We start from the raw sequence: 16,759 nt of genomic DNA, 5'->3' as shown, positions 1-16,759 counted from the left end.
TATAGTGTTGCAGCGCTAATCTTTTTTTTCATCCATTTATTCTTTTTTCTCAGAAATCCCGACAAGGGCCTTCAGTTCCTGATCTCACGAGGCTTCATCCCGGACACGCCCATCGGCGTGGCCCACTTCCTGCTGCAGAGGAAGGGCCTGAGCCGACAGATGATCGGAGAGTTCCTCGGCAACAGCAAGAAGCCCTTCAACAGAGACGTCCTGGAGTGAGTAGGATTTCATACATTATTTCCAGAAATCGTTTTAGGTGATTCTCCTCGGTAATCCCTCCTTTTTCCTGGAGATCAGGGGTCGGGGTCAACTGCCGCCCCGGATTCGATAGGGGATTTAACACATGGAAAATCCTCAGCCCTATTAGTTACAAGCTTTGCACAGGTTTTACAGTTTAGACATTTTTCTGCCCTCGCTCGAGGTCTAATGATTTCCCGAAATCCAAATGTGAAACCTAAATTATAACTTCAGTATCCACTTACGTCAAAGGTGTTATTTTTCCTGACAGAGACATTTCATTATATTTCTCAGTGTGATAAACACGCTGAAAACAAGGCAGAATTGAAGTGTCACGATCCAACAAATAAGCCCTTATCTGATTCTTGTAAATGCAGGCTGACTTGCAGCGCGAGAATTATAGAAGAAAAAGGAAAGAGCTGATAAGGCAAAAATAAAATAACAGAATTTCCTGCCCTTTGAAAGCTTCCTTCGTGTTTTGTCACATTAATATTAAAGCCACAGTTGCTGTTACATTGACATCATTATATCAGATGGGAAGGAAGACACAAGGAGCAATTTAACCGTCATCCGATAATGTAAAGATTAACTTGGAGATTTCATAACCCACAGTCACCACTTAGAGCACAGAAAGATGCACTGTGTGGATTCGATAAAGTGCTATTGTGCTGCTATGTCATGCATAAGCATATATGGGTACAAGTTCAGAGGTGCTTCCAAAGGTGGCCTGGGGGGGACCACAACCCCAGATCGGAAAGGTCAAATTTATTTGCCGTATGTCCAGGGTTCAGTTAACTACAGCGTCCAGGCACAAGTAAAAGCAGCATTAGATGACTGCAACAGCTTTTTATATGATGAAGCGTACACACAGTCCTCAACACATTAACAAGAGCTTCCAGTGTGTACATGGAATTAAATGACCCCTGACATGGAGACAGCATTGTTCAGGATCTAACAGTGAACGACTTCTCTACACTTCAGAGTCACAGTTTATCGGTTGCAGATTAGTCGTTTGTTCCACAGCTGAATCCTGAGTTCGAAGCGGGAAATTTGAAGCACTGATTTTGTCATTTAACCAAAGTACGGCCACAGGCTGCCCAGTCACAATGAAAACATCTGTTATTGCACCATAATTGGCTTGAGTTACTAAGTTATCATTGCACATGGGCAGAATTTTCAGTGTCAATATCACAGATAAACTATGCACACCTATATCGTGTCAATAGGTGAACTATAATACATTTTCTCCTGGGCCACTGTGACAGACTGGTGAGCTGTCCAGGATGTACCCTGCTTTGCCAGTGTAAAAAAAAACAATTGGATGGGTAGACATATGCAGATATTTAAGAATTCATACCAGCCTGTTATACCTGTAATCGAGGTGTATAATATGTGTAAAGTATAACGTTCATGATTTTTCTAAAGATAGCATTAATTTCAGACTAGCTGGCACATTTTAGATTTCAGAGTGTTGAAGTGCAACTAAATCAAAGTGCACTTTTTTTTATCTGCTACAGCAGCCACCAACCAGTACCAGTACCAGGCCGTGGGTCATTTGGTACCAGGCTGCACAAACGGTTTTTTGGTTTATTTTATTTCCAGCGAAGTCTGCGCAGTTGTTTTATTTTGAAAAATGACAAGTTTGTCTTCCCATCACTTCCACCTGTGCTTATTTCTCACACTTGAATCTGTCAGTTTTCATGCCCGCTGTCACAATGAATTAAGAAACACATCGAGATAGAAGAAAAAGTAAGTACATGTTTAGCAATAAAAAGTGATTTTATTTGTTTGACGCTTTTTTAATGGGAAAAAATGATTTGTATTTTGTTATGTGGGCAAAAGCGGTCCACGGTGCAAAAAAGCCTAGGGCCCACTGTGCTATAGCAAACATATCTGCTCTGTGAATCCCTTGAAAAAAATCTGACACCAAACAGGAGAAGTTTATATTAAGAATTTTTGGTCACATGAAGGTTTTGCATTTATTTTTTGGGTCAGTGCATAAATGGATGCAGCCAATCAAATCTTGAGTGAAGCTTTAACATCAGCGTTCCGTCACAGGCAGACAGCAGCCTGCTACACAACACCTTTTCTTCCTTGTCATTCGTCTTACAAACACGTCTTTTCCTTTGCACCTTAGCTTCTTGAACGAGCCACTACGAAAACCGAGGAGAAAGGACGAGGCTCCGTTGCTAATCAGCCATTCAGCTGCAGCGCCATTAAACAGCATGTAAATGTATTTGCAAATGTCACTTCGGTCCACTTAGATTCCAGTGCGGTCGCCGCTCTTCAGAATCACTGCTAACAGCATGCTGTCTTCCCATGACATGTAAGCTACAAGTTTGTTTACTTTGTCTCTTGTTCCCTTCGGTGCACCGGCACGCTGGCAGGCGGCCAGCTGCTGTCAGTCAAACACAGACACAACACGGCCCACGGCGGAGGCAAAAAAGAAGCTCCTCTCATATTTCCCCGAGGACCTCTTTTATTGTGTGTTTTATTAAAATGAAAGACTATTAATGTGAGCTCAGCTAGAAGAAGGATGGCTGAAGTAGAAGCAACAGAGGTATCCTGACTTTTAAGCCACTCATATGGTGCAAGCTTCAAAGATCTTTTGCTTCCTATGATGCACTTTAGTAGAGTCAGATCTGGCCTTTTAGCGATCCGAGTCCCTTCTATAGCTTCCAAACTGTTGCATCCTCCTATATGGCACCGTCTTTTTCTCAGTAACACGCCCAGATCACATCAGGTTTACTATCTGTTGCTACTCCAGAGTCATACATACGGTTCTTTTCACGTGTTTTATGTGAAGCCACCATGCAGAACATTAAGGTTCTTTTTATTTCTACATATTCCACAACATATTGTTTGATCAGAAGCTGCACAACTTTAAGCATTTACACAGAGTTTGTAATTAACTGGTGTATGTTCATATATATTTAAAATCTGCTTTCGACTGCAGTATGATGTGTTTATTAAATGTTAGTGTGCTGCTGATGAATACTAGGTCAGGACAGAATCAGTAAAGTGTTCATCGAATAACACATTTATTATCAGTGGCAACGGATTTAAAAAGCTATTTTTTCAAATGAGCATTATTCGGTGTGTTTTTTTTAACCTTTTCTGAACAGACAGGGGGAAAAAAATCCAATAAAACACAGATGAACCGGAGGGTTGGAGACCAGGAACATGCGTCTTGAATAAATACAAAGACACTGCGGCACACATGCGTGCACACATGACTCACTTCAGCCCTGTGAGTTTCATTCCAGGTCATTAACCTGATTGCTGTTATTTGCTTTGAAACTGCAGAGGTCATTTTCTCTCTCCCCCATGCACAGTTATTTCCATCTTTCAATACGCACCTTCCTTGATGTCAGTAATTGCCTTTTTTATTCTATTACATTCCCCCATTCACCAATTACCTCTAAATTTGCATATCAATTCAAGGAGGTTCCGCAGATCTCTCTTTCATCCTCCTTTTTTTTTTTTGCACAAGTGGCCGAACCGAGACGACACTTTCCGTTCTCCGCAAGGTCACACACAAACATGACATAGCACTCTACCGAGTTGTTCGTCACCCTCATCTAATATCTATATTTTCTTAAACAGGCACCGTCACGGTTCCGGAGACGTTTTATTAACAGGATTATGCTCTTAAGGCTTCAAACTCTCAATTCGCAAGCGCAGATATACTCGCGGCGCAGGTGACATTGGGATATATAGACGTATATTTTCCCTACTTTCCCGGCAGCAGTCAAACAGCGGCGGCCCGTAATGGAAGTGATGTTGAAGAGGAACATCATAGGAGAGTGCAAAGTGTGCGAGAGAGCACTTTCGATAAAGTGTAGTCACAGGAGAGCGAGTGAGGGATAGCGGTCTAATGTGAAAATCACTCATGGTGATTTACTGAGCCTGAATGTGTGAGACTGTGTTGGGGGAGCTTGTGAACGCATGTGTATTTGTGTTTTTCTTCTCCAGTCTCTTGTATTGCTGAACCTCCCTCCTTTCCCTTCCTATAAAGTAAATGGGGCCTCGTTCTCTTCTCATTTCTTCAAGCATAAACAACAATAGTTAAAACGTCTTGGGTCAATTAAGCCAAATTGTGCTTATAGATTCAGGTTCCCAGAAATGTGGCACCCAGAGGACTCATTTACTGATAATGTAGTTTACCTATTCAGCATGAAAAATGAGATCAGTTTGAACCTGTCATGTCCTTATTGGCTGCTCAAAATATGGCGCCATGTGGCTTTGTATTTCTTTTCATTTTCACGTGTTTGCGCCAATTGAAGCTGTGCTATATGGACAGATGTTTTCCATTTTCCTGCCAGGTAACTGTGTGAAATCCAACAACGTGCACATGTGTTCTGTGCATGTGTGGTCTCCCATGCGTATGTTTTATCATGTTAGTGTGTGTGTGTGTGTGGGGAAGCGATGCGAAGGGGGGAGGAGAGGGCTGATGTACTTAGGCTAGAGAGCATCTCGTCTGACATTACATAAACAAGGAGTGACAGCCGGGGACGGAGGAGAGGGAGGTGGTGGAGCGAGGGAAGTGAGTCATGAGGAGGGCGATCAGAGAGGCCCGACAGTCAGGGGAGTTGATCAAGAGGACCATCAAGCCAGGCTTACTGTACTATACGCTTAACCTTTGTAAGCGCTGTGTTAGGAATGTGTGTTTCTTCTTTAAATCCAATCTATGTTGGCTAGAGACACAGTTCAAACAATGTATTGTGTATTAGTTGCATCAGCTGTATGAAAGCAGTGCTGTCACCTCAAAGCAAGAAGGTAAGAGGTTTTTATGTGTTGTGAGCTGGTCAATAACATGCAAGGTGCTTGACAAAAAACAAGTCCTCAGTGGTTGCAAAGATATTTAGCGGCATCAAGTGTATCACAGTGCTTGTATCATGACAAGACAGACCATAAATAAGAATCATTGCAATAGAAGTAATAGCATAGTGGTGTTGAGAAACCACAGAAGTATTGGTTCTTTTTACAGTCACACATTGGAAAGGAATGCATTTGTAAAAAAAAAAAACAAAAACAATTTGGCCTTTGCGTTATTAAAATGAACTTTTTTTTTCTTGTGATTTTGCAACATATTATCTGTAACTCCAGAAAACAGAGGAAATCTGTAAGAGATTGGTTTAAATAATTGTTCATTTTTCTGTCATTAATATACTTACATTTTACGTCTGCAAATATCTGTAAAATATTTTTGCTGATTCAAATGCAGAAAAAAAAATTGTCATTTGGCAGAGAAAATCACCATGTATTGAAATACCTATTTTCAATGTGGACATTATTTACAGTGTTATAAATAAATATTATACATACATGTTCTTTTAAACAACAGCAAATATTTGTAAATATCTTTTTTTTGCTGAAGTTGTATAGACATGTTGATAAACTACAGAAGTATTGCTTGTTCTCCTCTCCTCTCCTCTCCTTCAGGGGTTTATTTTGGGCTCCCTCCTGTTCATTATATACATGCTACCCCTGGGGCATAGCATGCATAGACATGACATTGATATCTGCTGTTGTGCAGATGACACCTAATTGTATCTCCCATTAAAGCCCAGTACCACTGAGGTCTCTTATTATGGCCTGCCTTGCTAAAAATTAAAAATTGGATGTTTAAGAATTTCCTTCAGCTAAATGATTCCAAATCTGATGTGTTCATAATTGACCCCCCCTCAGGAGCAGCTCTAGCAGCATTAACAATTTCGCCTCTAATCTGGCTTCCTCATCAAGTAATGTTTGTATAAACTTTGTTCTTTTTTGAGGATCAGGTGACCAAAGGGAAGCAGTCTTGTTTCAGATCAGGTCATTGCTCTCTTCTGCAGACTCAGAATAGGTCATTCATGCTTTCATAACCTCCAGACTTACCAATTGTAACGCCCTTTATTCTAGTATCAGCAAGCGAAACATCCAAGGACGGCAGTCTATACAAAATGCTGCTGCCAGGCTTTTAACACTCACCAAGAGAAGCAACCATATTACCGCAATCTTTGCTGCCTTTCACTGGTTGCCAGTGAATTGTAGAATTGACTCGAAGATCTTACTGCTTGTGTTTAAAGCCTTGAATGATCAGGCTCCTGCCTACATCTGTGATCTGTTAACTCCCTATGAGCCTCATCACTGCCTGAGATCCTCCAGCAGAGTCCCAGTGATGGTTCCAAAGCCTCGACTTGTCACTAAAGCTGATCGGGTCTTTGCTGTTCGATCCCCTCAGCTGTGGAGCTCTTTGCCTCCAGATCTCAGTATGATGTAGAAATAGTCTGTGCTGTAGTAATGTCATAGTTAGAATATGTTGTGATTATGTCGTGATTGGAAAGCTGAATTAGTGATACACATGGGACAAGTGATAGCTGAAGTAGTAACGCAGAAGTAGTAGTATAGGACTAGTCGTAGTAGTTGTTCCAAAGTGACTTAAATAGTGGTAGTGGCTGGAGTAATAAAGCTGTGGACACTAGACACGTATGAGTAGGAATGTTGTTACTTTAGTAGTAATTTAGACAAGTCTATAGTAGCAATGGTAGAAGTATGAGAAGGAGCAATTGTTTCAGTAAAGTTGGAGACCTGGAAGTAGTTCTTGGTTCTTTTAGTGGTGGTAAAACTAGCAGTAAAATGAGTAATAGTTGAGGGCGTTTCTATTGAGAGCAGATTTTGCTCTCATGTTGTGGTATTCACTGTGTAAAGTAGTACTGTAGACTCAGCTATCTGACTCTTTTCTGCTGGAGCAGCATGTGTCACAGTCAAGTACTCACCTCATTAACTCGCTTTGTTCACAGTAATCCATCTTAATGTAGTGTGTGTGTGTGTAGGGGTGTGTGTGTGTGTGTGTGTGTGTATCCCAGTGTTTCCTGCAGTACAACAAACAGAAAAGATCAGAGGCAGATGGCGATGTCTTGACACGGCTGCTGTATTTTTTTTGAGGATTTGGAGATCAACTCCATCATCTCTCCTTTGAACACGCTGTCCATAACTAAAGAAAAAAAAGAGATTAATTCGTCTTGAACCAGTGTGGGTAGCATTGAAGTAAACCACATGAAAGTCAATCCGAATGAGACTTTAATTTCATAGTTTGATTATCATTCCACTTTGTACCTCGACAGAACACCTCACATCAAAGCGAGGAGAACTTTAAAACCTCCCCATCCCATTTCCAAAGTCACCTTTCACTTCAAACCTCATCTCACCTCCAAATTGCCCACGTTGTATTTATCCTTCCACCCCCTCCCCGAACTCGTCGGACGGGATATTTTGCTTTTTTTAATTAAAGTCATTAAGCCGGGGTTGCCAGGTAATTGGAGGATTTTCTGCTCTGAGGCATTGTGTGTATGTGCATGCTTTGGCAGCTGTGGCACAGAGAAGATAGCCGGGCCCGGTCTTATCCCTGGTGTCCGTGCGTGGCTAATGCCTGCAGCAAACGGAGGGCTGCTGTGACTGGCAAGCAGATGAGTGAGCCTTCTGCTTCTTTTTTATCTTGACTTCCCATCCACAGGTTCACCCAGCCCACCGGTGAAGGTGCAACCACCGCCATCATATTGACAAACTGCCATGAATTTTGCTGTGAATTTTATTAGATTTTCCTCCGCCTTGTGTCTTCCTCCCTACTACCCTTTCCTTATCTCATCCTTCTCTCTCTCTATGCTCCACAGCTGTGTGGTGGATGAGATGGACTTCTCAGGCATGGAGCTGGACGAAGCACTGAGGAAGTTCCAGGCCCACATTCGCGTCCAGGGAGAAGCCCAGAAGGTGGAACGTCTTATCGAGGCCTTCAGGTACTCATGCAAGCAAGAGTCTGGGTTTATCAGCTGCAGTTTGCACAGACTTCTACAGCTTTGGTTCATGTTTTCTGTGTCATTTTGGCATGACAGATGGGACTAAATATTGCAGCACCCACACTTCTTCGCTGCCACTGGCATCGAGGAGAGGCACAAATTAGAGAACAAAACAGGCACACGATTCACCTGCAGTTGAACCTGAATATGAATGAACTGCACATTGCATTTTCTTTTTTAACAGTTTCATCTTGTGCTTCCTCCCACTATCAGCAGCAAACATCACAGGATTTTAAGCTTGGCGGTTGGATGTTTGTTGCAGATTTCCAAAGCTATTTTTTAAATTACAGTTCTTGGTCTTTTGTATCAGAGAATTTCATACTGATCCAAGATAGAGAAGGAATCCAACTATGAGCGGCACGATCAAAAGGAAAACGAATGGGATGCTTATCTTGAAGTGAAATAGCTCCCGACACTTTTCAATCCTTTTGACAGTTTGCTAAACCCTTGTTGGTGATGGTAAATGGTGTTCGTCTACTCTAGGTACGCTAGCCTTTGCAGCTTACATTAGTTAAGTAGTTTACTACCTTCACAAAACCTCATGCTCTTGATATTTGGTGTAGTATTTACCCACTCTGGAAGCCCATGCTAGCTTGCTACATCACAGTGCAAGCTAATGTTAGCAGTGCTGTTGTGCTTTCTTGAATTTGTGAGGCATACAAACCACTCGGCATTGTTTGTCGATAAACTAAGCAGGGTGGTTTGGTTAGAATGAATTTTCTTTTACATGGATAATTAATGGATGTTCGCTCGTCGCCTGAGGTTAAGTCTGCAGGTTCAATCACAGTTATGAGCGGAAAATTTTGAAAGAAATACCCCTTATAAAAGATTCTTGTTTAAATAAAAGTAAGTTTGCAATATTAAAAAGTTAGCCAGAGACGTCGTTTTTGGACAAAATTGTGAAGCTAATGTTCGTTTAATTAGCTAGCTACTGTATTACGTCAAGTTGCTGCCACCGAAGTTTTCCAAAGTAGCAGGTCTAACGAGCTCATTAGCCAACAGTTATTTTGTGAATATGTATCAAACAACTCTCACAACACATAAAAAAACATTAATCGCTACTCATCAGGTTAGTGTGGCTACATAACCGTTTATCTGGTTCAACAAGTAGAGAAACAGCTGAACGGACTAACTAACAAATGTTTGTCAACTCCAAAGAAAAGTCTATTTTATTACGTACAAACATAAGTAGACATGAAAATCTCATATTGGCGGAGGTTTTTTTTTTTTTAGGAGTGTTGCTAAAGCTTGCATTGCTAATGTAGCTGTTTCCCTTTTCTGTGGAGGAAACAGGAACAGAAATCATCTCCTTGGCGGAGGGTGTATTTTACTAAAATTTTGTCAATAATCGTAGATGCTGGGTGGTAGCACAGTGCCTGAATCCTATTAAGTGCGGCTTAACTTAAATGACACCAGCAACATCTGGACCGTCGACAAAATCAAGGGTCACCATGTAGACCTGCTCAAATGTTGATTTATTAAATTTGCTACAGTTATCATTGTAAAGTGCATATTTTCCAGAAAGAAATCCAGTCGCTCAAGCCTCAATGAACACACTCACAAGAACCAGAGAGATCTGACCATGTCTAAATGATATATCACGATTGTAAACATTGTTATGCAGGGAAAACAGATGCTGGATGAGAGCATTTATCATGGTGTAGGATATGTAAAGTAACCCTTATGTAGTATCATCTATTTTCTGCTGTAACTCCAGGTGTGTTGATATTGGAGTGGGTGTTCCAAAAAAAAAAAAAAAGAAAGAAGACATAAAAGAAAATGAAAGTGTCACTCACGAACTTCCTCTGGGCCAGACTTCTCTTTCAGTGCTTTAAGATTCAATTCACAGGTTTTTTGATCACAAAATACGCCGACATCAAGCAACATGCTGAGAAGTACAGATGTGATTTTTGTGATTTGTCTTTTGTGTGATGTCAGTTCAAGCTGCTGGTTTTTTTTTTCTTTTTTGTCCAGGAGCACTGCTGCGTAGCACAGAGGGAACATGAAAACATGCACTGATGTTCTTGCACAAACATGCTTCACCACTTCAGCACTGGAGAGGTCATATGTGGACATATCTGCACATGAATCCTTTTTCTATACACTTTTCTTTCCGCGTGGCTGCACTGAAAATGTTGACAAGCCATCCCCCCCCCCTCCATCTGAATACACCCTGCAACGCTTTTCTGGCCACAAATTGCGACAGGGTGACAATTTGCGGTGCAGCTGTGGCGCTGTGTGTTAATGCTAACTGTTTGCCGTCGCCCCTCTCGAGTAACAACCACCTGTCACAGTTGTCAAGGTGCCCAATGAGGAGAAAAACGGCTGCATTGTCATAGTCGGTGGGCAGGGGAGCTTTGGCACAGCTCATGTTTGGACATCGGGCCGGCGCTGCGTGTTATCAGGAGCAGGAGAGGCGAGGAAGAAGAGGGAGGGGAAGGGAAGGGAAGGGACACGAACTAGGAAAGGAAGGAAACGAGGAAAAAGAGGGAGGATGGTTTATAAATAACCAACGTTGCGTAACCGCCACTGCCTCTATGTGCCTGCCTCCCCTCCTCCTGGGCTTTGAAATGCCTCCAAACACACACACACACACACACACAAAGAAAAAGAGAAATCTCCAAAGTAAGTGAAGGGGATTTGAAGCAGCAGTGAAAAAAAAAAAAAAAAAAGAAGCGAGGGGGTAAAGTGAAAAGCAGCCAGCAGCCTCGGTATCTGCTGCGTCAGTGTACTAATGAATGAGCAAATATGAACCAGCTCCCAGTGCTGCAGATATGTTCCGTTTATATTCTGCATTCCAGTGTAGTATCTTTATTTACTCGTTCGACAATCACTGCATTTTCTGCCCCATATATCGCAGTTATTACAGATAAGGATCGTGCAGCTTGTATCATTTTGCCCTCTGAGGAGCGCGTAATGACTGACGGATTGCACCGTCTTTAACAATCTGTAGGAAAAAGCAGAAGTTGGTCTGGGGAAAAACAGCCTGACAAAATCATTCACTGAGAAGACATCATGTGTCATTTTACCCTCTCATTTCTGTTTGGCGCTTCGTCGGTGTGCGGAGTAAGAGCACCCTCGGAAAGCAGCGTAAATGGGGGGTTTTTCACCACGCGGTGCTACATTAGGATTCACAGACAAGGGTGTAATTAGTGGTTGCTGTCGAGTCACGGTTTGCAGACACTGAGATGCGAATGAGCATCTGTGTGCTCTGTGATTATCATGTTAAACAAATACTGCAAGAGGGACTCCGCAAACACAAGAAAACATTTTATTTATGAGATATATGCACACCAATTAGCAACAGTCTTCAGTAGGGGGTGAAGTGTGTAATGCTGATCTTTGCGTTACGTTGCATTGTTCTGCTGGAAAAAAAGGTTGGGTCCTGCCATTCATGTGGATGTCACTGTGACACTTAATGCCCACCTAAACATTATTCCAGACTAAACACAGCCTCCCCGTGGCAACAACACACCCAAATGCCAGCAGATTCCTCCAGCAAGAGAACGACCTTTCAGATTATACGACTTTGATCATAAAATATTTTGTATGAAAACGATACCTCTCCAAAACTTTAATAGGTCTGTTGACCTGTTGATGGGTGAACACATAAACCGAGGCTCTGCTTATACATATTACAACCAACTACCTCACGGTTAAAACCGATGGCGCTGTACAAAGTGGTTAAAACATACTTGACATGACACTGGAATGGAAAACCAAGATCAGGCTTAGCTCCTGAAATCACATTACAACCGCAAACTTGTGTCATATAATTTACTGAATTCATATCTTCATTTGTTTTTCCGGCCCTTTTTTTTTCAAGTCTCAATTCTCCCAATTTGAGCTTTGATTGCTGCATGAAACTAATCTTGCTGCACCAAAACTTGCTACTACATCCAGGTTGGTTTTAGTGTTGCAGTCGTCATGTTCGTCTCAAAGGACCACAGTTTGCACCACCACACCACCAAAATTGCTCATAAATGGCTCGAGGATCACGACCAAGAGCTCAAAGTGTTAACCAGGCCTCCAAAATCCCTGGATCTCAATTCCATCAAGCATCTCTGGGATGCACTGAACCAAACCCAATCCATAGAGGACACAGTCCAAAGGTTCCACTGCTAACATCTCTTTAACACTGCACCCCTACACGTCTCATGTCCATTACCTGACAAATCAGAGCTGTTTTGGTGGCACAAGGGGGTTCTACACAATATTAGGCAGGTGGTTTTAATGTTGTGGCTGACATGCATGTTCGCCCATACAAGCTTTGTGTTTGCTTTTCAAGATTAAAAACGTATTAAAACAGCGCAAGAAGGTTTGAACCTACATGTGCACACCGAAATCTGTGTCTTTACTCAATCCCGCACAGACATTAGATTCTAATCATGCGGCTCAGTGGGTCAGCAAAACACTGCAACAGCCTCAGTATGGAAATGATGACTGATTACAGTAATGATTACAGTATACAGTACACTCCAACGCCAAGCCCATAAAGTCCACACTCATCTTTTTTTTTTTCTTTCTCCTCCGTATAAGGCTTCTTTGATTGCTCATACACAGATGTGTTGTATTATTCATGCCATAACCTTCCACTATCCATACACCTCACAGCGAGAAGAATATATTTATCCCTGCACTCCAGGCTCTACTTTCTTGAACGCACACACACACACACATATATATAAATATATATATATACATGCAAACACACAAAGGAGGCGTCTAGAAATCTGCTACTTTCATGGCTTCCATAAGCACACAAAGCAGCTGCATTTCCGTTCTACACTTTTATCTCTGGGATTTTTTTTTTGGAGCTACATCAAACTGAGCCTGTCCTCTGTGGCATTTGTTTGCAGAAAAGGTGCCTAGGTAAGGGATTTCATATTTCAAAATGTATATTTCTTCTCGCCAGCACAATGACAACCTGCATAAATCCAGCAACCGAGCAAATAAATGGCTAAAAAGGACTGGGTGGACTTTTTCAGCATTTGGGTCGCGGTGTGCAAATAAGCGACGAGGAGGGTGGATCTTCTGAAACGACCTTCTTTGAATCATTTTCCTCGAGCGTTACAGCCGACACCCTTAGTTTGCTGTGGAGCTCGTGTAAGCGTGTAGAGCTTCTGCACCGTCACCTGCTGTGTAGTTCATTGCTGCTAAAGGGCAACAGCTTCACATGAAGTCACGAGCAAAATTAAAACCATAACTCAGCTCGTGCCGCAATGTTTATGAGCATGTTGAAGGATGAGTTCAGCTCCTGAGGAAAACACATTCATACGTTATCCCTTCCTGTCCCATACGTTTTTCTAATTCATCTCTCTGTGTGCTTTTTAAAAACATTTTTATCTTCCTCCTCCTCCCTCTCTGTCATCTCTACATGTATGTATGCTTTGTCATAAGCCATATCTATTACCACATGCAATCATCCCTATCCTTTCCATCATCTTTCCTGCCCACCTTTAATCTCCTCCCTCATCTCTTCTTACATAAAAGTTTTTATTGTTCTCTTCCTTCTGCCACCTCTGATTTTTTACCGTTTCCTGCCCCTTCTTGTTTATACCCACAGCCAGCGCTACTGCATGTGTAACCCCGACGTGGTGCAGCAGTTCCACAATCCGGACACCATCTTCATCCTGGCCTTCGCCATCATTCTGCTCAACACAGACATGTACAGCCCCAACATCAAGCCCGACCGCAAGATGTTGTTGGAGGACTTCATACGCAACCTACGAGGTAAGCAGCACAGCTTTGCTTGCATGTAAAGAGGCACATGAACCCTCTGAACTCCAGGCAGTTTCTGCACTTTTTTCACTCACTGTGGGCTCATTTTTCACTGGAATATGAAGTCCTGCACCAGTATGGAAACAGCACAACCATGAGTAGAAGTGGAGTAGACGAATATGGTTCGTGTGCAGTGTGACAAAGTTGTAATTCTGTAAATAATAATAAAAGAAAATATGAATAATAAGAGTTAACACGTACTGCATTTTTCTCGGTGCCCACATGTTTTACCAATACTGGGGAATAATGGTGCCTCCATTCACTCTGCATAAACACAGTGTGCAGTTTGCCAAAGTTCCTGAATTTGTGTCACTTTTTTAAATTTTTGTCTTCACAGTGCAACATTTATCAAATGGAACATGTAAAATAAAGACATAAGCTTAAGACTTGACAAGAGAGGAGTAGTTTAAGTACCGTCAGAAAGTTGCTAACTCAACAACTGAGCCATCTGAGAAGGGTCGAGGTGGTTTTCTTGTTGGTTCACACTGTGAGCATCCATCCCACAGAAGTGTCTTTAAAACAAAAATCTTTTCAGTTGCTCTGTGTCCGAACCCAACATGTTTACCTCCATGACATGGACAAAGAATTTATATCAGGGTAGATGAGAAAAATCAATAACAGGAGGTACAAAGGTTTGCTCTGTCCAGCACGATACATTACCCGACATTCTCGTTGTTTGTGTCATGTTAGACATTCAAATTGACTTCTGAGGCTTCGGAGGAGTTATGCTATGTAATTAATCAGACACAACATAATGAAATACAATGCAACAGAGGGGACGAAAATTGAAAGACATAGAAAACATCCCATAATTAGACTGTAGTTTATGGCTTTCAATTTCATTTTACTGTATGACACAAGATGTAAAAAAAAAAAAAACAGTCACCAGCTGCTGTTATATATTGTTTGTGACTGACTGTCAAAAGGTTCTGTTTGAGTTAGAGAGGAATGTTTTGTGACTGTTTTCCATCAGATTGAATGTTACAAAATGAGATAGGATCAGAAATACTCGTAAATCCTCCCCAAATTCCTCTCCCTCCTTAATAACTTCTGTTGGGGGAACAAGGCAGCAGATCCCCAGATGAATCAGTAGAAGTCAGCGTCCGACCGTTTTTTGGATCCGCCATCAATCAAAGCTCCCCGCATAAATTTCGGAGATAAAGATAAGGTTCTGTTTCTTCCCCCCTCGCCCGCCTTCTTGCTTTACACGTTCACTCGCAGCGACACAGACGGAAAGCACCTGTAAATCTTGTCTCCAATATGCAGACAGATGCTCACTCGCCGAGCGTCGAGGAAGAGACAAGAGCGTTGTAGTTCTGCTCTCCCTCTGCGCAATCAATCTGGGACCGCTGAGGTCGATGCAGAACAACTTTAATAGATTCATCCAGACTGTTCCTCACAATTAAATTAAGTTGGAAAATCAATTTCGGCATCTTATGCAAATTAAAATGTGCCACTCTCTCTTGGCCTCTCTATTTGTCTTCTGCTCAGTTTTTTTTTCCTCTATCCATTCTCTTATCTTGTTTTGTTTCAGTCAGAATATTCGGCTGTCTGTTTATTCATCCGCTTTATATTCTGTTTCTCTCTCCCCCTCTTTTCTCGCTCGTCTCACGCTCTGACAGAAGAATAGTTCGCTCTACTAATTGGCTAAGGTGAAATGCAATTATGCACCAGAAACCAATAGTAATGAAGAACCAAAGAACATTCATTATCTCAATTAAAACAGACCGTCAGTGTCAAAGCTATCCCCCAGTGGGGCAACATAATATAAACCCCGCTTCTGCCATAAATGAATCCACAATGCCAGCTCACTGAAGAACTGCACCGTCTTAGTTATTGGATACTTTATTTGTAATTTAGAGAGGAGGGCTTCAGCAATTTCACTTCTCTTTTTAAACTCTTATAGTGGGCCGGCGCTCATCAATAGAGCTCGTGAGCAGCCGGCTTTAAAGTCGGAGATGATGAGAACAAGAGGAGACAGAATTGATGCGTGGTTCAAGCTGCAGGGGGAAATGTGGGTAAAAGGCAAAGCGAGTTGATTTGCGGAGCGCGTTTCACAATTCAATTCAAAGTAGTTTGCATACAGTATACAAGAGAAGTGCGTGTGCAATATTACTTCAATGTTAAATGTATGATTTCACAGTAATTTCATCACTTCTAATTTGAACAGTGGAGTATTTGCTCTTGTGTAGAATAAAAAAACTATTTGGATTGTATGAAAAACACTGAACCCACAGTAGAAACTAAATGCAGCTAAAATCAATACACTTTTAAAGATGCAAATCATTTAATTTACTTTCAGTACTTTGTGCGTCCACTGTTATTTCTGACACACTCAATCCCGCTTAGCATTAAAAAATAATAAAAAACATGTTGCAGAAATTTCTGGAAAGAAGTCCTGCTATTCTTCAGAGATTTTTTGTTATTCTGCTCTTAGCTGGAGGGGGTTGTGTTGCTCTGTCTTTCTTCTTAAAATACCCCAAAGGTGTTCTATTGGATTCCAGTCAGGCAACATGCTCGGCCAGGTCGTAGTATTGATGTGCGATTTTGGCAGTGTGCTTTGGATCATTATCATTCAGCAATATTCCTCTTCTGTCAAGCTTCTGCAGACTGGGATCAGCCAGTATTTTTGGTATATCCACAGGCATTTATTGAAAATTTCATCTCCCCAACACCTTTTGCACTCCTGCATCCCCCATATCATCCCATTCCCACCGCTGTGCTTCACTGTCAGGACTATGCATTGACTGCGTCCTGGTCAGGGTCACGATAAACATGCTGGATTTATCTTGGTCTCATCTGACCAAAGAATCTAATATTTGTAAGGCTTCTTGTTGTGTTACGTAAAGTTTAATCTTTCAGTTTTCTCTTAAAGAGCAAGCAGGATGTTCTTCTGTTCATAG

At 41.7% G+C, this 16,759-nt stretch overlaps 1 protein-coding gene across 1 annotated transcript in view; it reads left to right on the top strand.

The window, feature by feature from the left end:
- Window positions 1-53: 53 nt before the first annotated feature.
- LOC103365404 (IQ motif and SEC7 domain-containing protein 3-like) overlaps window positions 54-16,759 on the top strand; it is a gene marked incomplete at its 5' end in the record, with an annotated part of 37,578 nt that continues 20,872 nt past the window's right edge. Inside the window, 3 exons of the mRNA XM_008292832.1 lie at window positions 54-215; window positions 7,893-8,015; window positions 13,642-13,808. Coding sequence (XP_008291054.1) covers window positions 54-215; window positions 7,893-8,015; window positions 13,642-13,808 — 452 coding nt within the window. The remainder of the gene's footprint in view (window positions 216-7,892; window positions 8,016-13,641; window positions 13,809-16,759) is intronic.

This window comes from Stegastes partitus, unplaced genomic scaffold (assembly GCF_000690725.1).
Source record: "Stegastes partitus isolate 25-593 unplaced genomic scaffold, Stegastes_partitus-1.0.2 Scaffold836, whole genome shotgun sequence".
NCBI lineage: Eukaryota > Metazoa > Chordata > Actinopteri > Pomacentridae > Stegastes > Stegastes partitus.
The sequence above is the reverse complement of the archived record's forward strand: the minus strand, read 5'-3'. Positions and strand labels throughout refer to the sequence as shown.